Source organism: Falco biarmicus, chromosome 5, assembly GCF_023638135.1.
Source record: "Falco biarmicus isolate bFalBia1 chromosome 5, bFalBia1.pri, whole genome shotgun sequence".
Classification (NCBI taxonomy): Eukaryota; Metazoa; Chordata; class Aves; order Falconiformes; family Falconidae; genus Falco; species Falco biarmicus.
Window position 1 is genome coordinate 17434335 of NC_079292.1, and position 20400 is coordinate 17454734.

The 20400-nt window shown below is 42.4% G+C and overlaps 2 protein-coding genes across 7 annotated transcripts in view; one reads left to right on the forward strand and one right to left on the reverse strand.

Annotated features, from left to right (window-relative positions):
* Positions 1-345: 345 nt before the first annotated feature.
* Positions 346-5059, reverse strand: TMEM60 (transmembrane protein 60). 3 transcript variants are annotated; one of them, XM_056339240.1, is made up of 2 exons: positions 4897-5059; positions 346-1010 (listed from the first exon to the last, which is right to left on the reverse strand). In XM_056339240.1, exon 2 carries the CDS (start codon positions 966-968, stop codon positions 564-566), a length of 405 nt encoding a protein of 134 aa, XP_056195215.1. In that variant the 5' UTR covers positions 969-1010; positions 4897-5059; the 3' UTR covers positions 346-563. The 3 variants fall into 3 exon arrangements, with proteins under 3 accessions (XP_056195215.1, XP_056195216.1, XP_056195217.1); XM_056339241.1 differs by having other exon boundaries at positions 4943-5056; XM_056339242.1 differs by lacking the exon at positions 4897-5059 and adding an exon at positions 2061-3196.
* Positions 5060-5545: 486 nt separating this feature from the next.
* The window catches only part of PHTF2 (putative homeodomain transcription factor 2), a 73304-nt gene continuing 58449 nt past the window's right edge, over positions 5546-20400 (forward strand). For 2 of the 4 annotated variants that reach the window (XM_056340592.1, XM_056340595.1), the window contains exon 1: positions 5546-5695. The gene's annotated coding sequence lies outside the window, so the exon portion shown is untranslated. Of the gene's footprint in view, positions 5701-13695; positions 13725-20400 lie in introns of those variants that run through there. The other 2 variants (XM_056340594.1, XM_056340593.1) reach the window with 2 other exon arrangements.

The window sequence follows — 20400 nt, forward strand, 5'->3', positions numbered from 1 at the left end:
TATCTGTTTCAGCAGCTTAAAAACAGTGCTTATTTTTTCCAGTTCTTCAGACTGGAAGTGGATTCTCACTGTCAAAAGTCACTTTTTTCCTTTTTTGCTCTTATTTGGCAGCATCAGTTGTTGCTGATTCTTAAAGCACATTTAGCACCTTACTGAAATGACCATTAACTGGTTATTTCTTCAGTGACAGCTTAAGTAGTAGAAAACTTACATGCTCTTTCCAAGGATTGCCCCATATGCCAAATACTCTGGGGTAGAACATCTGTGGCTCCTTTCAGAAGAGCATCTACCTGCCTGTGAAGAGCCTGTATCTTGTTCCATGTAACATAATCGTATTAGAACAGCTTACATTGAACAAGTACTTTTATTTACAAGAGCATATGTGACAATTTTGAAATAAAAAAAATAGAACAAATCTACTTCAGTCTTCAGCCTGGTTTAGATAAGTCTCCATCTTGACTGCTTTCTTATTTGGCCTTCTAAATTAGAGATCAAGTTGGTAGCAAATTCCTGGATTATTACCATTTTGCCACAAATCTGTGTTGAAAACCATGTAGTATGGCTTAGTCTCTTCGTACGTAGAAGATATTATATCCAAGTTCAACCATACCCCCAATAAGCAAGGCCCACAAAGGGATAAATACATAGGCTAGTTTCATCGTAGTAAATCGTTGCAGTTTAGCACAGAGGGCAAGGCAGAAGGCTAATTTAAGTAGCATTGCAATGAGATACCAGGTTTTTTTCTTGATGTTTTGGGAGCCATTACGAGGGTCAAAGCCAGATTTACAGCGTCCAGCCATTTTTACAATTAGCATAACTAGAAGAATAGTATCAAATATCCAGACAGGAATAAAAATGAGGAACCAGTTCCATGGTGCTTTCTCATCCAACTTTAGCACCAGCATGATCAGGAAGAGTAACGTAAAAAGCCATGTCAGTAGTACTCTTTGTGCCAGGGACATTCTCATTTAAACAGCTTTGAGAAGAAGTCTTTCACTGTCAGCAACAACCTAACAAAACAAAAAGGGAGGAAAAGCATCAAAAGATGTCACTACACAATTATTAGGCATATTCCTTACAGGAGACGAATGTCTTGTTCTTGTTTTCCCACCCCTTCTAACCTCACCTACATAATGCTTCCCAGCATTCCTTTATTACTACCATTCCCAAAGCACTCTATAGTTTAGTCCTGTCCACCACTATTTAAGTGCCTGAAGTCAGCTGTGTAAACTGCCTTCATCTAAATTTTTTCTGTGAAACAAGTTGTGCTTTAATCCTAAACTGGCTGTCAAACTCATTTAGGGATTTTTTTATGCCAAGAATATGTTTAGATCAATTTTCCTCCAGTACTGAGGCACTCATAGTTGAACACTTGAAAATAAACCTAACAATTCTCTCTATAACAAAAAAGCCCAAACATAGTGAAGTGTGAACCAACCAACAAGCACAAGTATCAAACCATCTGAAAGATCCTGTACTCTACAGAGCTGCAGCTCAAGTGACCAGACCATAGGCACTACTGCTGCTCTCTGTCAAGCAGCAGTCTTAAAACTACTGAACACTACAGATGATGTTTGCTTTCTGGCAGGTATCTAAAGTATGCAGGCGCTAGCTGACAGGAATGCTATTTAGGTTTATTGGCTTGGTAGTGTATTTAGATTTCTCTGTAGTCATGACAAAGGAAAAACAAGGATACGTGCATCTGCCACTACAGCCATAAAAGTTTTTATATTCCTAACAGAAAGGCTTTTACCACTGCATGTGCCAGAAGATTTTCACTGGAAGTATAAAAGGTCACTGGAAGTATAAAAGGCAGGGGTGAGAAGAACTTTGATCTTCCTGAAGATTTCATGCCACAAAGCTAGATAATTAATATATACCAGCAGAACAGTGCTAGAATAGATTTCTTAATTGAGATTTTTATAAGTTTGGTATTTCCCTTTAGAGCACTTATATTCTTTAACTTGAAATAATAAACTGAGTTTTGATTTGTTCCAGATTACAAAAATATTTAAATTACTGAAAGTGAGATGATATGTTCTGAAGCATCTAATTCTCACCATCAGCCACCACAAGAGAAGGACAAGACTTGCTTCCCCTCTCCCCTCTGTGTCCCGGCCACAAAGCTGCTGCTTCTTCTACTCATGCTCACAAGATCACCCGATTAAGCCTGTTAAACTCACTGAACAAGCAGAACTCTATTAGCACCTTTTTCTTTTTAACCGAGTTAGTGGTTTTTTGCCAGGTTTAGCAAGTTGAATCAACTGTGTGCTCAGATAAACATCAGAACCAGACAGGGAAGTAAAAGCTGTTGGCTTAACTAGTTAGGAGATGACCTGCTACATTGGAGCCAAGGGATAATAATTTTGTACACAACTAAAATTACCCTACAATGCAATTCTTATCTTCTGATACACAGCTCAACAGACCTCCTTTTTTGTTCAGTCTGGGTTTGAAGTTTCAATGGATTTGATTTTGTGGATAGCAGTGGGATTTCTCTTAAGGAAGAGATGCAGTTTAGCCTAAAGTAATCTAAACTTGAGTTACTGTCAGCACATCCCCTCCCTTGTGACAGGGCTGACACCTGCATGACCGAGAGCAGGCCAATTCCTTGAGCTGAACTAGCCAAAAAAAAGTTTAAAATAGGTTTTCTGTAGTTTGCTTTTTGCTGTCTCAGTTTGGCTCCGATCACCAAAGGGTCTGGTGAAAGCCTGTTGGTGAAACCAGAAGGGTGGAACCCAGGCCACCTCCTTAGGGAAGGGGTGAAGCTTAGCAGTGATGCTCAATATAAGAGTTAATTACCAAGTAGAAAAAAAAATATGGAGGAGGTTTAGATAGCATTGCTCTTTCTTTGTTATAAACATACCTAAACCAGCTGGTATGTGCAGAGGATTACAGAAAAATTACTATCACCTGCCTCAAGGATTTCCAGGATTTTGAAAACATTCCCAATATTCTCAAGTACAAGTCTGCAGCTAAAGTGAAGAGTAGTTATCTGAAACAACGTTTCAACATTCCTTTCATGAGAAAGTTTTTGAAAAGTAGTTCTAGAAATCAGTGCTACAGATACGCGATTCTCCTTCTTGTAGTACTGGCAAACTGGAGAAAGTGGAAACCAAAGAAACAGCCTGGGAACTTGGGCCTCAAAGGAAAAAAAGGAATTCAACACTGTTAGAAGTATTACGTTAGCACCTTCTTTGAGTATCTGATATCAACTGTCTCTGGAAGACATAGAAAGCTACCAAAGACATATTAGATGTGGCTGCTCAATTTGAAGGTTGCTTACTTGATGAAAAAAGATTTTCAGTTTTCCTAAGTGTTCAGAACCACTTTGTAGCAATTTTAAAGAGCACAGGCAGAAAACTCAGCAGGGGACCTTATGCTGCCTTTCTCTGACCTGATTAAGAGCTGTAACTGCAAGACTGGGCAGGACTGGAAGGCTCCATTCAATTTTAGAGGCTTTTCTTCATGAAAACTCAAGAAAACCTAAGTGTACTTTTGAGATTTTATAGTCCACATAAAGGAAGCTAACAATTTTAAAGACTGGCAGCTGGGGATACAGCTGACAATGATGAAGGATTTGATTACACAGAGCACTTGACAATGTCTCACTAGAAAAGAAAAGTGATTATGGGCAGATTCTCAGTTAGAGCCCAGCTATCACAACATGATGGTTAACACTGGAAAAAGGATGCATATATGGCACGAGTCTTGAGCTAGCTCTTCCATGAAAACACTTGAAGGAACATCAAATGCAGTGTAAAAATAAAAAAAAGCGCTCTCAATTCCTTATAGAACTCACACAATTAGTAGGAAGTGAAAATTTTCAGTAATGAGAAACGCTAAATAGCATTACTGACCTTGATGGGATGAACTACGTAATTAGAATATGATAGCTAATTATGTCCTTTTTAGGAAGAAAAAAATAAAGAGGAGGGAAACTTACACATAACATTCAGCTCAATATTAATAACACAGATCTATACATTTAAATTTAGACCTTGAACATTGCCTAACAGAGTTCAGAAAACTCTATTATACAGAAACCAAATTAAACTCTCTCTTGAGTAAATGACATTTTAAAGCTAGTTCAGGAGGTATGAGTAATTTATCACCTAGAAAGAAATATTCCAGCAGCCCCACTTTAAAACTACATTTAAACTAGTGCGATTCGAATACAGGTTAGGTATTCACAGGTTTTCCTTGCAATTGATGCATTCTCAGTTCAGGTTGCCTACGTAGATTTTAAAGTGTAAATAAAGTCAAACTACAACGTCCCCTTCACTTGAGCGGTTGTTTTACCGCTTTTCAGCGAAACGGACTCCCGAGTGCTGAATCTGGCTGAAAAAATACGTATTGGGAGACTCTTCAGAAGAACAGGCCGAGGAAACCGGCAATCCAGCCGAGAGAGCCGGGCTAAGCAAAGCCGCCACAGCGATCTAACAGCCCCCTCCCGTCCTCTGCAACAGCCGGGCGGTTTCCAGCACGGCCCGGGCCGGCCCCGGCCGCGATCCTCCGCCAGGCAGCCCGGGGATGGCCCAGTGCCTACTGCCCCGGGCGGCGACAGCGCCTCCGGGAGCCCGGGCCCAGCCCCGCGGGGCCACGGCTGGAGCGGCTGCCGAACAGCCGGTGCCCCACAGGCCGCCCAGGCCTCTCGCCCTTGCCCAGCCACCAGAGGCCGACCCCGGGCAGCCCGGCCTCCGCCACAGCCCCGCTCCCACCGGCCTCGCCGCCTCGCTCGGTTCCTCCCGTGGCCGAGCCGACCGGCTCCCCCCGGGAAGACCCCCTTCCCCCACCGTGGCGGAGGCCTACTCGCCTGAGCAAGGCCGGGCGCGGTGCGGCAGCCTGAGGTAGAAGCCCCCTATCCCTTCCCTTCCCCACCCCCCCGCCGCCTACCGCACGGGCCCGGGCCGCCCTGCGCCACCGCCCTCCTCGCACGGACCCGCCGCCGCGTCCCCGCGCAGGGTCTCGGCGCATCCCCCTCCCGCCCTGCTACGCGGGGCCAGCGCGCAGGTGAGGGGGAGACCGGGCTCTGCCCGCTCCCTCTGCCGTAGGAAATCTACCGCCTCCCGCCCCACGGCCCCGCGCCTGGCTATTGGGCGGCGCGGACGCGCGTCCTACCGCGCCCTGCTGCCACTGGGTAGAGGCGACGTCGCTCAAATTCGTCCCCGCCTCCCCCCCTCAGCTACTCGGTCGTGAAGGCGTTCATCAAGGTAAGCCAGCCCCCTCGCGGCCGGCGGCGGTCAGCCTCGAGCCCCGCCCTCCCCGTTCTTTTCGCCGCCAATTCGTGCAGGAGGCTGCCTGTTACACCGGCCCCGCCCCTGCCCGGGATCTGCCCGTTAAGCCAGCCCCACCTTCCTCGCTCTCTCATTGGGCAGCGCCGCCGCCAGTCACGCCTGGTTCCCCACCCTCGGGGCGGAACGGGCGCCGTTGGCCACCGGCCCGCTCGCAGCTCCGCCCCCGGCTCGGCGGCGCGCGCCCTCTCGGGTGGCGCGCTGTTGCTGCTGCTCTGGCGCTGCCGCCGCTCGGGCGCGCGCCTCCTCATCCTCCCCCTCCTCCCTCCCCCCCGCCCCCCCCCCCAGCTGTTGCCTCGCGCGCGCCCGCCGCCTCTCCGCCGTCTCGCGCTCCCCTCGCTGCCGTTGTCTGCGGCGCGCGCTGGCCCGCTCCGCCGCCTCGCCGCGGCACCGGGCGACCGGTAAGGTCGGGATCCCCCTCGGTCAGCGCGGGAGGGGCGGGGGCTGGGGTGGTGCGGGGGCATCGCCGCCCCGGCGGGAGGGGAGAAGCGGGGCGCCGAGTTCCCCGCGCCGCTGGGGAAGGGGCCGACCGGCCCGGCGGGGGCGGGGGGGCGGGTGGCCGGGGCGGCTGCGGAGCCGCGGCCGGGGCGAGGCGGCGGTGCCCGCTGGGTGAGGGGTGACGGGGCGGGGGGCGGCGGTGCGCGCATCACCGAGGGGGCGCGGCGGGGCCGCCTGCCGCGGCTGACCCTGGCCCCGGAGCGGGTCCGCCGGCGGCCCGCCGCCCCCCGCGGGGGAGCCTGCCCGGGGAAAGGGCGGGAGGCCCGCGGCCTCTGCCGCGCCGAGGCTCCCCTCAGGCGGGAGGCGGCGCGGCGCCCCCCGGCCCTTCCCGCCGGGGGTCCGAGGGCGGCCGCGGGGCGGGCCCTTCCCGCCACGCCGTGTCACCGCATCAGGTGCGGGCCGCGCCAGCCGCTGGAGGGGCCGCGCCGCGCCGGGGAGCCGCCGGGAGCCGCCGGGAGCCGGGCGCGTTGGCCTCCGATGGCCAAGTTTACGGGGTGGTAGGCGCTCAGTTACGCCTCCCAGGCTTGAGCTGCCGGCCGTTTCCGTGCGGTTTGTTCCTGCTCGCTGGGTCTGACTCCAGCTAAAACGCACCTTTTCCTTGGGAAGTTCCTGTAATGCATCTTGAGCTGCTTTAATACCCGTGCCAGGTGATAGGACCTTTTTTCTCCTTTCCTTTGGAGGTCCTAAATTTCGGCATCTTCACCTTCATCCCGACCTCCTCTCCCGTTTTCTTGTTTTTCACATGCCACCACCTTCTTTTGGTTCGTTTTTTCTTATTCCTTATCCCATTTTTTTCCCTTTTCCACCCTAACCCAATGACAACCTGTCTACCACTTCTGTGTTGTCCTTGGTTTTCACTTCGGGAATCTAAATGTTAGGCTACTTCCTCTAAGTTAAAATTTCTTCTGTCGTATTCGTTTCTCTGCTGTTTTATCTGCTCTCTTTTCTATGAGAAACCGAGGAGAGGGCTTTGGGAGAAGATGATTATGCTGTAGCAGAACTGTCCAGGTGTTTGCTTCTTTTACTTTTGTTTTTCATACGTGCTTCCTGAGTGTGTGTGACTCAGGCGTATCAGATTCAGTGGTAGGTTTAGTCCACGTTCTCAAACTCTATGCTTTTGGTATTCAGTCTTTCATTACTTTCACATGTTATTGGTTGCTTGGTAAGTAATGCTGATGAGTCTTGCGTTTTGCTTCAAATTTGCCAGTGTCTTATCCATCAGTCATATAATTAACTGAAAAAAGTAATTAATTGGAAAACCTGACTTGTTGAAAATACTTTAATTAATGTTCTGAAATTCTTTGTGATGAAACATTCCTACAGAAAATACAGCTGGTTTTACAATTCTGACACACGAGTGCTCTAATAGGAATGAGACTAAATACAGTGTGTCATCAGTAATTTACCCGCTTATATCTTCCTGTTGATGCTGTTAAACAGATGGCGGTATCTGTTTTATCAGGGAGAAGCGCATCACTTGAAATAACCTGTTAATCTTAGTAAGTGAATCCTCGTATCTTTAGCTGCACTTAGAGTGGTCCCTAAGTGGCAGAAGGATATATTTCTGTTATATACATTAGCACTTGGCATGAGACGTTTTTGTTTTCCTGGGGTTAGAGGCTAAAAGTGTTGTGTGAATATATCTCTGAGTTATAAATAGCTGTATGTATTTGGCTGTTTCTGTAACTCGGAAGGTTTTGGTGATCATCTTTGACATGTCTCTTTATTTGTGACTCCCTGGAAAGGATAATCCTCTTCTCAGAAGTCTTATTTTGTTCCAAAAAGGTGTTTATGAACTGAGGTATGTATGCACATCAGACTTCTGCCAGTTTTGACTTCACCCCCCCCATCTCAGAGCCCTACTTTACAATATTTGCAAGCAATTTTTATTTCTGAAGGTGAAGGTTGAGAGCAATACTTGGAACTGGTGTGTTTAAGATCCTGATCCTTGTTTGAAGTGGAATGTTTGTGCGGTTGAGTTTTCTGTTGCTATGTTTTGCTGCCAATGTATGTTTTTATTCTGGGTATAAATATTAGAAGGGATAAAATACGAGCCTGAGTCATCTGGAAAATAATTTGGAAACCTAGTTAGTTTAATTCAATGCTTGTAGTAGAATTTTTTTCCTCAAGTATTATGTGGAATGTGACATACAAATAAATTGTCAGTAATTGCTGGGAACTCCATGGAGTATTTCAAGTATTCTGGTAGTACTGGATTTCTCCCAAAGCAGAGTTAGCTCAGCTTGTCTCGTAAAGTTGGTCCCAGCTGTATTCACCATAGCTCCTGAATATTGGTGTGAATTCTGGGAGAACTCAAAATCCTGTAGGCCTTGAAATAGGAAACAGTATTGATGCTTTATTGGAAGGGAAGCATAGGTGCATTAAAAAGGCTTCCAGTCAACTTTGTTTGAGGCAGTTAACCAGGCACCAAGGGTGGAGCAGCTCTTGGAGTTGAACAATGCTGTTCCTTTCACAGCTGGCAGGGGTCACTGGAAAGCAGTGGACATTTACTTCTTTCCCAGTTCTCCCCAAAGTCACATATACCGTCTTCCCAGGCTTTTTCTAAATAATACAACTTCTACTTGTTTATAGTAGAAATTTTATTAAAGAAATAAAACCATCATTTTTTTTTTCCTTTTCTGAGGACCCCTGTGAGTGAGAGTGATGACAGTCACAGGGTTTTGGTTTTTTTTTGTTTTTGTTTTTTTTTTTTTCTCTGAGGAAGTTCTTTTCATAATAAACAGCATGCTCTACAGATTGATCGCTGAGCAGTTTATGTGAATTTTCTTCCTAGGCTTACCAAGGGCACAAAGCTTGTACAGTTACTTTCTTTGTGTTCTCCCATTTGAGTAAATTTAGTCGGTCAGATCACGAAACCGAATATAACGGCAACTGAAAGACATTAAGTACCTACACATTGGCAGATTTTTATAAAACTTGTGACAGGTAGTGACCGAAGTTAATATTCCCACCTGAAGAAAAGCAGTTATAATTGAGTCCTTTCTTCAAAAAGAGAGCAAGGGCTGGCCAGTGTCTGTGCTAAGCTCTTTGAGCCATTGTGGTGTGGTACTGCTACTGGCCCAGCCAAATAGTTGGGGCAGTTGGTAACATGGGTGGGGGGCAGGAAAAAAATGCAGGGTGAGGTGGAAGAGGACAATAGGAAGCCATGGGACACTGGTAAAAGCAGACAGACTTAATTGCTTCTGCCCACGGAACAAGGTAGGCCTGTTTATTCTGTAATGTGTTTTTTTTTTTTGGTTTACTAAGGAAACAAAACAAAACTCCTTTAGGATACCTGGGTCAGAGGTACTGCCTCTGACTGTTCAAGGACCGTTGACCACTACTTACTCTAAGATATGTAGTGGTGTGAAAAATAAAAGACTTTGAAAGCTTTAGATACCATGTTTTCTCCCTTGAGTTTACTGTGCTGTTATTTATAAAGGTCCTTCTTGCTGGGTACAGAGGAAACTGTTAAGTACTTGAAGAAATTATATTCAAATTTGTAGGGAGAATACCAAGAGCTTAATAAATTGCCTATAGGGGAAGAAAGAGTTAATAGTAATTAGGGCTGTAATGTCTTACTGTGTAATGTTTGGGTATGCTTTGCATGTAATCATAGAATAATTCAGGTTGAAAAGGGTTGCTGAAAGTCATCTGTCTGGTCCAACCCCATCTCAAAGCAAGGCCAGCTTCAAAGTCAGAGCAAACACATATACAGTATGTAGAGATACCCATTATATTGTTAAGAAATGCAGAAATATAGCTTATGTTTGTGGTGTTGTTTTTTTTTTTATTATTTGAGGGGAGCATATTATAGTTCACAGAGCTGTTCTCTTGTTTCTTAATTTACATGTGTAAAGGGGATTTTTTCCAAGTTCATTTCTGCTGGGAATAATCTTTAAGTGAGACATGTAGTGTTCAGTGTTTAATTCTTTGTTCATTTGAGGTGGTCTTGGTAGATGTGCTCCAGAGAGACTAGATGGCTTCCTGGAATGAGTCCAAGCATTGGATTGAACTCCTATTTGCAAATACATTTGTGGTTCTTGTTCTTAAAAAATAAAATACAATTGCAAAGTGGGAGAAGAAATTAAAGCAATATAGCATCAAATATGAAGTCACGCAAGCCCTGTAATTTGGAAGTTGGCCAGCGCCAGATGCTTTTGGGGGTTAGGTGGTTGGCAGATGCCAGCCTGGCAGCTAAATGCTCTTCGTGTTCGGCTGTCTTAAGGGACAGTTTGTTCTGTGCTTGCCGTGTTGCTCATATTCTTTCCTTGGTATTAGCTACTGGCCGTTGTGGGGTGGGGTTGGGTAGGGTATTTGGGTAGGGCCAAATACAGCCCGAATGTCTCTTTGGACATTTTCTTGCATTCTGTGTTATGAAGCTTAAGATTCCCTCAGCCGAGTGTTTATAATTTTTTTTTCTTCTTATTGTGTGTTTAAATAGCTGCTTTCTTTTTGAATCTGAGTAAAATCTTGGCTTCAGTGGCATCCTGTGGTACTGAGTTTAACAGTCTAATTATGTGTTGTAATATAATATTTCTCTGTTAAAAGCTTGGCTTTGCTATCCTCTAAGCGCAGTTAATGAATAAGGTTCGCTGTATTTTCGGAAGCTGTTGTTTTCTTGACTGTGTTTTCTGTATATTTATTAAAGCTGCATTTAATTTATAATTCATTATTTTTGTGTTCATTTGTGCCTGTCTCAACAGGCTCTGTGCTCTTCTGACTGTAGTATATTGAATGGAAGAGCTCACTGACCTGTCAGCTTTCCTGTTTTTAAAGCTTTGTGGGGTGCACACAGTTCACCAGGCCCCCAGTATCATTGAGATTATTGGTACTAAATTCTGTTTATGTTGCCTAGTTACTGTTAAAAGTGATTCAATTCACAGTTAAAGTTGATCCATGTTCTTAAACTTTGCTAATGTAGGATTAGTTGTTACCTGGAAATGTTCCTACTTCAGGTTTTCTTTTCTTCTGTGATATATGAAAGATGAATATAGTGTGCGCTGCTGGACCTATTTACAGAAGCTTGAAGTTTGGAATAATAGGGCAGGGCTCAGTTCACACCGTTTAAGGACTTAATTTAGGCAGTACTTCATAAAAACTCTTAAGATACTGGTCTAAATAGAGGGAGGAGGCAAGGGGACAACAGTGTTAATGGCATTTCAGAAAGCTTGCTGATGGAGATGCAGTGTTCAAGTTGGCTTCTGTCAGAGCTGCCTCACTATAGGTGGTGGCATTAGTACTGTGGCCCATAGATCTGTGGAGCTAATTCAGGTGAAACTGCCCATTTACTTAGTAATGGTAGTCAGTCAGGTGAAGCCGTCTCCTGTGTGATAGGCTCCAATTCTGGTAAAAAGAGCGATGGAAGCTGGTGACTGAGGAGGAGGGTGGTCTGTAGTAATACTGATTTAGAGTAGTTAAAACAGTTGCAAAGCCTTACTAGGCCACCCTGGTCTTGTCCGTCGGCTCTGTGTGGACATTGTGTGTCTAGTGAGTGATTTCTGCTGGAAGCTCCCCCTTAAGAGCGCTGGGAGCCAGGAGGAATGTGGGGCATCTCTGTTTGTAAGCTAGTGTTAGCTGTCAGCACCTGATGAAGCAGTGGTGTGATGAGTGTCTGTGTTCATCTTTCTCGTAGAGGTCTAATGTTAGTGCGCTTAGGAAGTTGGAAGTTGTAGTCCCAAGTGCTCTCATCCTGAGTAGCTTTAACGTCAAACCTCCAGAAAGAGCTAGCCACTAAGGCTTGTGTATGCTGAATGAGATCCTGAGTGTCGACCTCTGTCACTACAGGGTGGTCAGGTATGTGAAACCTAGTGGAACATAAAAGAGTGCAAATTAGGGAGAGTTGTTTCGAGTTTAGTTTTGGGACTAGGATGCTTCTGTATGCAGAACAGGGTTTTGTGGGCACTTTGCCTTGCACTGACACTGGGTGGAAGAGCTAGCAGGCCAGTGGTGTGCGGTCCAAGGAGCTTTGAGGCACCTGAGCAGACAATAAATAGGCTATTTTATTCAGATGGGATGCTGCTATTAACCCCTATTACCTGATGAGCCTGTTGCAATGAAAGATGTTGGCCTCAAATTTCTTTTTCAATGTTCTGGCTGGTTTTTGATCTGTGGCAAGGTTCGCTTTTCACAAACAGCAGTCTATTTAGAAGTCTTTGACGTGTTTCCAAAGGCTTTTTGAAAGTCTGCGTCTTATCACTTGCTTTTGTTTATCAGTTTGATATGTTCAGAAGTATTGATAGACTAAGACGTGATCTTCCTTTGTAGAAACTGATTAGACACTATCAGATAGTCTTTCAGGTGTAATGGCATTCTTTTTTTAATGATTGTTTTGGGGATCTTGCCAGATACCCATGTAAGGCTGCAATTCCTTGCTTGATTCAGTCCAAGCAAGAGAGACTTTTTAAAAAATATAAGCTCAGCATTTGCTACTGTGTTCCCAGAACAGTGGCTGTTTAAAAAGAGACTGCAGCCTTTTCCTGACAGCTCAGCTACTTCATGCCTCAGCTGCTTCTAAAACTTGCTGGATAACTATTTGTAGAACATGATGCAAACTTGGTCATTTAGGAGTGGTTTTCAGCTTCCTGACTGTACTCATCGAGAAGCCACAACTCTGCTGTACATTGCCTGGTGGCAGATAAACACGTCTTCCTAAACACCAAGTCAGTATTTTCAGTGAGCAAGATTTATTGTTGCAGGAAATTACTGTTGTGTTTAGAATCACGAGGAGGAGAAAAGGAGCATAGCATTCTATTTCTAAGTGGCCACTATGTTTGGCATTGGGTTTTTTTATTTTTTTAAGGGTTTGTTAAGAAGAATGTGTATATATAAATGAAAAACATAGTATTTATAGAAATTCTGTTCCTTAATAAAGTTGTTATGGTTCTAAGAGCGGATGTATACATGCCATATTTCAGAGGTTTCTCATTAGAAGGTTGTATATATGTTTAATGAGGTATGTATGTGTGTAGTATTCAGTACAAAACCCCAGGAATTAAAAAGAGCAGAACTTGAGAGCAACCATATATTGTGTTTCCTCTAATTTTTATTTTTTTTTTTAAAGTGCAGCATTTTCGGAGGTGTCTTGGCTTGTAGATCTAGCATGCTAACAGCAATTACATTTGGATTGACGGGAATTTTGAAACCAACATCTCTTATAGAAGAGGATTATAGTCCCCTTTAAGGGCTTAAATTTTTTACACTTCATTAAACAGTAGAATATGTGTAAATATTAGGAGCTTTTTGCTAATTAATAAATACTGCAGCAGGCTCAGAAGTAAATTACGAGAGGTGTAGAATCCTGAACTTCTCAGTAGAGTCCTTCCACCCGCCCCCCTTATTTTTGCAAGTAAGGTATCTGTGAAATCGTGTCATGTCACTTCAAATGGAGCCATGAACAGAAACCAGTTATGTAACAAAATTAGGAAATTTGCACAGACCTTAAGGCTGAGGGCATAGATTCCAGAAATGGCTAAGAGCAGTTGCAACAACTGCACACAATGTTCTTTTCCCAGAACTTGAAATAAACCTCAGAAATCTTGGTGCTCGATATTTTGCTACTATTTCAGACAGTTGTGTAATTCACTGGCAAAGCAAGTATTCCTTGGGAGACAGTTATTTTCTGTGGTAGCTCCTTGCTAGTTTGTCCTTCAGATATTGGTGTTTTTACTGTGGAAGTTGAGGCGGTAAAGTCAAGCCTGCATCCCATCAGAACTTGAAAACTGATTCTTGCTGCATGCTCTATGCTGCAGCTGCAACTGTGAGAGCTTCCTGCTTGGGATGGTGAGTGATAAAGGGCATAAGCTTATAAGGAAGAATAAATACACAGCGGCAGAAATAGGATCAGATACCATGGTTTGTGGGCAGAATACAGAGGCCTGAGAAAGTATGTTTGTTATTCAGTAACTGACAGCTTACTGGAGGCAGAGGCAGGTATGGACGTGCTGCCAAATGTCTGTATTTGTCATGATATATCATGTTTGGTACATCTGTGTTTGTAAAGAACAGGGCTTGATACACAGCAGCCAGCATAGGGTCTGGTTTGTATTGTATTGTTGCAGTTGTCTGCCTGATGAACTCCTCAAACAAACAACAAAACTCCCCAAATGTTTATCTAGGGATGTTCAACGTTTTTTTTCCACCAGTTGTTTGAGGGTGATGGTTTTTGGGGTGTTTTTGTGCGTTTGGTTTGTTTGTTTGGGTTTTTTTTGAGATGAAGAACAAAGTTTGAAAATTCATTCTCTTTCATGAGCAGTGTCTTAGGAATGCTGGTATCCAATTTTAGCAGTTGTTGGTGTTCTTTGGGGAAAGCAAGTATGTTAATTCCATTTTATTTACAAATTATCATGCTGTTCCTTTGGGAAAGAAAATATGTTAATTCCTTTTTATTTACAAACTATCATGACCTTGCATTGTAAGGCAACAACTTGGGGGGGCCTTGGCTGGCATGGCAGCAAGAGTACTTCTGCTGGTTGCTGGATATGATCCTTAGGTTTGCAAGTGTCTGGTTATGTTTTTCTTAAAAATTTATTTTTTTCCCCCTTTCCCTTTGGCTGCTTCAGATTTTCTTAAGGCTAGCTGAAAGGAACGAGATAAAATTTCCACTTAAAGGTGTGAACCTGGGAGTGACAACTTTCTCATTTGCTTGTATACAATTTGCAATTCTGAAATGCTGTTTTGAGAACAGCGATGCATAGATAAAGTACTTAAACAGAACACTGTGTGCATTATATAGTATTTGATGTTCCTCTAAAAAATGAAATGTAGGTTTAATGGTTTATTTGTAACGCACATGAAAAGAATGTGTCTTTTGAAACATTGCTTCAAGGGTTTAATCCTGTTCTTGGTGGCAGTGGAAGAATTCTCATGGATCTGAGCATAGGAAGGGTGACTCGTCTTAAGTTTTAGTGGTGTATCTGCATTACATTGATAGCTGTGTTGGTTTGTTTTGTCATGGCAGAAGCAGCTTTCTAGTCAATAGCAGATGCTTAATATGACTAAGTTGTTTATTTGGCTCATTTAAAATGAACTTAAAGTATCAAACAATATCAATGATTTGATGATAAAGTTAACTTCTATTTTGATCCTAGAAAGTGAGGGTTTTTTTCCTCATTAAAGTTACTTTCTAGCTATGCGTCAGCAGATACAATGTTTTACTTTTAAGTGAGTTTGTGCGATTACAGTTGTTGCTAGAAAATTATTAGTTTAGGCCATAGGCTTTACTCTCTTCTTACTCTTCGTATCAGGAAATCTTAGTGAAATTGTGCAACTGTAGTATAGATGATCTAATGTAATGGTAAAACAGTTCTGTTGTGGAAAGCAGTTGAAACCAAGTTCTAGGATTCTCACGACTTTACGCAGTAACTTTTTAAAAACTGCCTTTAATTTGCTGCTTCTTCTGAAGGTAATAAAAATCAATGGCGTTTTTAAAAACACGTTTGAGACAAACACCACAACTCTGCAATTTTACTCCTAATGGTGTCTAGCAAACATCTCAACTCATTATGATCATGGAGTGATGAAGTTGGCAAGGACGTTCAAGTCTTGACTCAACATCTGGATGGTATCCTGGCCATTCAGGTTGGGATTGTTATAAAGGAAACAGGTTCCTTGAAATTCTTAGTGATTCACAGTGTTTACAGGCAAGGAAAGCAACTATCTGCCTATGTTTCCTTGCTTGTGTTGTATTTTTGATTATGCCCTTTTGCTAGTTGACACTGCTTACACTTGTATATTCTTCCAAAAATTGTAAATATTTTTGGCCTTTGTCACTATGAGGAGCACAGTTTTATTCTGAACTTCTGACAGAGTTCAGAATATATTTCATTTTCTGTAGAATGTCATTTGGAAATGTATGTGTTTGTCTTGGATCGCCAAAACTCTGTGGAAATGAGTAAAATATTTTAAAATATACTTAGTCTGAATTTATTTAAATCTGTACTGTAGTATTTAATCCTATCTTATGCAATAAGCACTACATTGCTTAAATAAGCATTTAACTACCTGAAGCCATCTAAATATAGATTTCTGTGGCTTTTGAAAAACTGCTTATTTGATTGCAAGGTGTAGCATGTACTTACTTAAAAAGGAATATGATTATGCTCTGAAATGGGAAAAAACAGCCAAGAAACACCACTTTGGAATAGGGATCACTGAAACTGGGTAGTCATCTATTTTCAGTTTTAAGGAATTAATGAAGTTTTGATCAAAAAATGTTGCTTGTTATTCATAGTATTAACTGTGAGTTTGGTGAAGATGTAGTGAATGGCTCTGTTGAATGTCAGAGATGTTGTGATCAAGCTTTTATATTTGGATGTTCTGTCTGATCTCTGAAGTTGGAAGTATTTTTTTGTGTTGCTTTTAAATCTCCACTAGTTAAGATTAAGTTAATCTTGCTGTGGTTATTCTGCGCAGGAGTGCAAAAGCTGGTGGCTGTCCCAGATGCAGGTGTTCGACACAGAACGTGAAACAAATGGCTAGCTCTGGGCAGGATGGGAGGAGAAACAGGCAGAATAGGCAGTGCTCGCTTATGCTTGTGGATGTGTATCAGCTGTTTTGATTTGTTCACTTTACCCGTTTGCCCTTAGAGCCCAACTTGTACAGTCTGACTTCAGGATCAATATCAATACAAATTGTCAGCTGAATAACATGTTAACTTATAATGAATATGCAGAGTTCTGAAATTGTTGCAATACTTAGTCTCCTGGCTAGGTATTCAGTGAGCTGTGGGCAGATACAGAGTCAGAGCCAGGGCTGCAGCTTAGGTGCCTTGAATTGTTACCATCCATTTCTCATCCAGGTAAGGTAGCTTCAGGCCAAGTGTATCAAATTCATTACGTTGTCTCAAGAAAAACCACCCCAGAAACCCAAAGCACCGACAAATCCCAGCCCCTGCAAGCAAAAAACTGTCCCAAAATAATTAAACCTTTTCCCCTCCTTCCATTTTAGTGCTGTCTTAGAAATTGTTGTGTCTCTTTTGAAGAAAGCATGTTGCTATTTCCTTGTAGAGGTATTTTTGCTTGGTGCACCAAACTCTGTAAAGTCTTTTGAGACATCCATCCTGTGATTTTGTCGTAATTACTTTTGTAAGCATCGTCCTTGTATTCGTGTATGCAAACGTGCATGCAAATATACTTTAAACACCACCAAAGTAGACTCTGTGGAGGATTTAATGTAGAGAGTTCCTTAAAAATATGAAAACTCTGGGTAGTCTAAATAACAGGCTTATTGATAGAAATTAAATTAATTAATAATAAACCTACTTCATTATACTTACAGTCTAATTGTTTCTTGAGGCAAAGGGTTTCTGAGTGAATCTGAGAACTACTGCAAAAAAAAAAGTCTGCTGCCTTTAAAATGGCTTGTCCAATTTTAGCTGTATTTGACACAGTTGGAAGTCTTGGATTCATAAGTTAGTGCTGGTTTTCTGAAAAATCATTGACCTTGGGGAGAGAGGGATCAAGTTATTGTAGCTGTTGAGGCAAAGGTTTCTGTGCATGTTCAACAGTTAGTTCTTTACTACTAATGATGAGTTTCTCCAACCTTTTTCTTATCCTGTCATTATGGTGGTAGGGAGCAAGGTACGTTGTATGTGAGAGTGGGTGTCGGCTTAAGAGAAATAAGGAGTTAAAGATCCTCCAAGATGAGTTCACAAAGGAGAGGATGTTGAGGGGTGCAGGTGTGATCAAAACCTGTACGGCATCCTTCCTACATCGGCCCCGCTGCGAGCACTGGGCCTGCTTTTGTTGTGACTGTGTGATGTAGGTCATATTATGCGTGAAGGCTGTGTATGGCTAAGGGTTTTATGTCACGTTGAGTCTATTGTCCATGTAGCAAATTACTTTAAATTTACTTAAACAGATTTTCAAATGAGAAAGCGAATGCTATTTTTAGCTTTGTATGGGTGAGAAAGAAGGGTAACCAGTCTGTGTAATATGCCAAGTTATATCAAAGTCTTTGTTGGGCTCCATGCTTTATATGATAGAAATATTTTTATATTTGTTGTGCCAGTGAATTCTTAGTAATTGATAGTTGCTCTTAGGAAAACTGCTACTATTATCAGAAACAAATAGGTCAGAAACAATTACAGATGTTGACACAGTCGTGGCTGCTAGCTTTAAAGCTGATTTGGTGTGACTTACACAACGGTATTATCAACAGTGGAAAAATTGCAGTGTTCGTTTGCTCAGTTGTACCAAAAGTCAGTGTCCTAATATTTCTGAAATTTGTTAGTGATTGTCTAAGCTCTTTCAAAGACATTTTTTTCTATTGTGTAGTAGTCTCTGTTTTATCTGAAGTTGTATAAATGATATTGGAGTGACACTTAGAAATCTTAAATAGTATTTCCTTTTGGGTATTTAATTTCTCTTATTTTTTGAAAAAGCTTTCGGAAACATGAAAATGAATGGTATTACGTTTCTTAGAAATCCTCAGGAGCTGGTATAGAAGCAATCTATTTGCTAAATCAGTCTGTATTGCTACATACATATTTGTGTGTGTGATGCGTATCCAGACATTAAATACAGTGTCTTTAAAATAATGCAACGCATAAAATATGAGTACATCCTTACACGAGTCAGGGAAGACTGAATAAACAGGTGTCAGTGCAGAACTGAGTCTTCTGGAAGGTCATCTTTTCTTTCCGAGAAATGTCTTGGAAGATGGCAGTGTTGATAAGGCTTTTGTAGAGGGAGTATCTGTGATTTTTGCAACAACAGCTGTTATGATCATGTAATCTAATATCTGCTTTTTTTAAAAAAATCTGAGATATTTGGTGATTAACAGTGTAAAAGTGTCACGAGTTATTCTAATGCTTAGGCATTTCATAAAGACACTTATTTTAATTTATTGTTGTTTCAGTTTCCATCCCATCTGTTGGATGTTGTATTTTTCTTTGCTATTCTTATCTGTGCAAATGCTGTAAACAAATGTCTTTTCTCTTTGTTTTGAAGACAAAGATCAGCTTTTATCTTTCACTATAAAACCTGCCTGCAGATTAATAATTCTTGTTTCCTTTCATGAAGAAATATAGGGTGCAGTATTGTTGTTGATACTGACAATGTTATGATGTGATAATTTTATCAGAAATATACCCCTTAATCATGTTTTTTTTCTGAGATCAGTCAGTCTTGGAAGTGTGCTTGATGCATGGCTTGGTGTTTGGGGGCTAAACTACCACTACTCCTCCTCACCACTGGTGAGGCCGTACCTGGGGTGCTGGGTCCAGTGCTGGGCTCCGCACTACAAGAGAGACACGGACATACTGGAGAGAGTCCACTGAAGGGCCATGAAGATGAAGGGGCTGGGATGTCTCTCCTGTGAGGGGAGGCTGAGAGAGCTGGGACTGTTCAGCCTGGAGAGGAGAAGGCTCATGGGGATCTGACCAATGTATGCAAATACCTGCAGGGAGGGTGCGGAGAGGACAGAGCCAGGCTCTTTCCAGTGGCGCCTGGTGACGGGACCAGAGGCAACGGGCACACGCTGAAACACAGGAGGTGCCATCTGCACATCAGGAAACACTTTCTTACCGTGGGGGTGACCGAGCACTGGTACAGGCTGCCCAGAGGGGCTGTGGAGTCTCCATCCTTGGAGACACTCAAAAGCCGTGTGGACATGGTCCTGGGCAGCCTGGTCTAGGTGGCCCTGGTTGAGCAGGGGGTTGGACCAGGCAACCTCCAGAGGTCCCTGCCAACCTTAGCCATCTGATTCTGTGAAACTGTGTTTACAAAGTTTTGTTTAAGAAGTCTTCTTGTATTGACTTTATCAATTATGCTTGATTCTGGAATTGTTCAGATAGTAAGTCTGGAAAACTTGTTTAATATTTTGAAGTCACTTGTACTCACTTTTTCAAAGCCTTTTGCATAATTTGTTAGGAATTTATAGCTTTAGAGAACAAAATAGGAATTTCCTTGCATGCTGAATATTTGGTGCAGTTATATAAAAATAACATTCTTAAACTTTTTGCAAAAACCCAGGAGGGATGCTGACTCGTAGGTAGAGCTGAAGACTTAAGCTTTTACCAACTGATGTTAAATGTGCACCATTGACTTTTTATTTTTTTTTAATTGGACTTAAGGATGGCATATTTATTTACATACGTATATTTTTAAAGGGAATCAATGACGCAAAAGACTATTAAACACAAAAGTATTCAGATTTTTTGGCAAAGATTTTAACAGGTTTTTTTCATTCTTTCTTTTCTTCCACTGGCTGTGTCCTGCCTTAATTAACTGTTTGAAATGTAGGTACTAAACTAATTTAAATGTTATTAATCAGTTAATAGCTGAAGTAATTTATTTATGAAATATTTGAGGTTTTTAAATGATAATACATTTATATCTGGAAAAACTTGCATATTATAATGAAATATCTGGAAAGGGTTCTGTAATTCTCACCTAAACTTTCCTTTGATTTTACAGAATGTCCAGCATGAGAGAATATACACAATTTTGTATAAAGACAATATTTCTAAATCTGAAGGCGTTTTTATATTTTTTTCTTTATTCTTACATTTTTTTTCCTGAACTAACTCTGTCTGAATGATTACACAAAAGAATACTTTTAAAATTCATTTTCATCGTGGGAATGTTTTATGTAGGCTGAAAGGTTT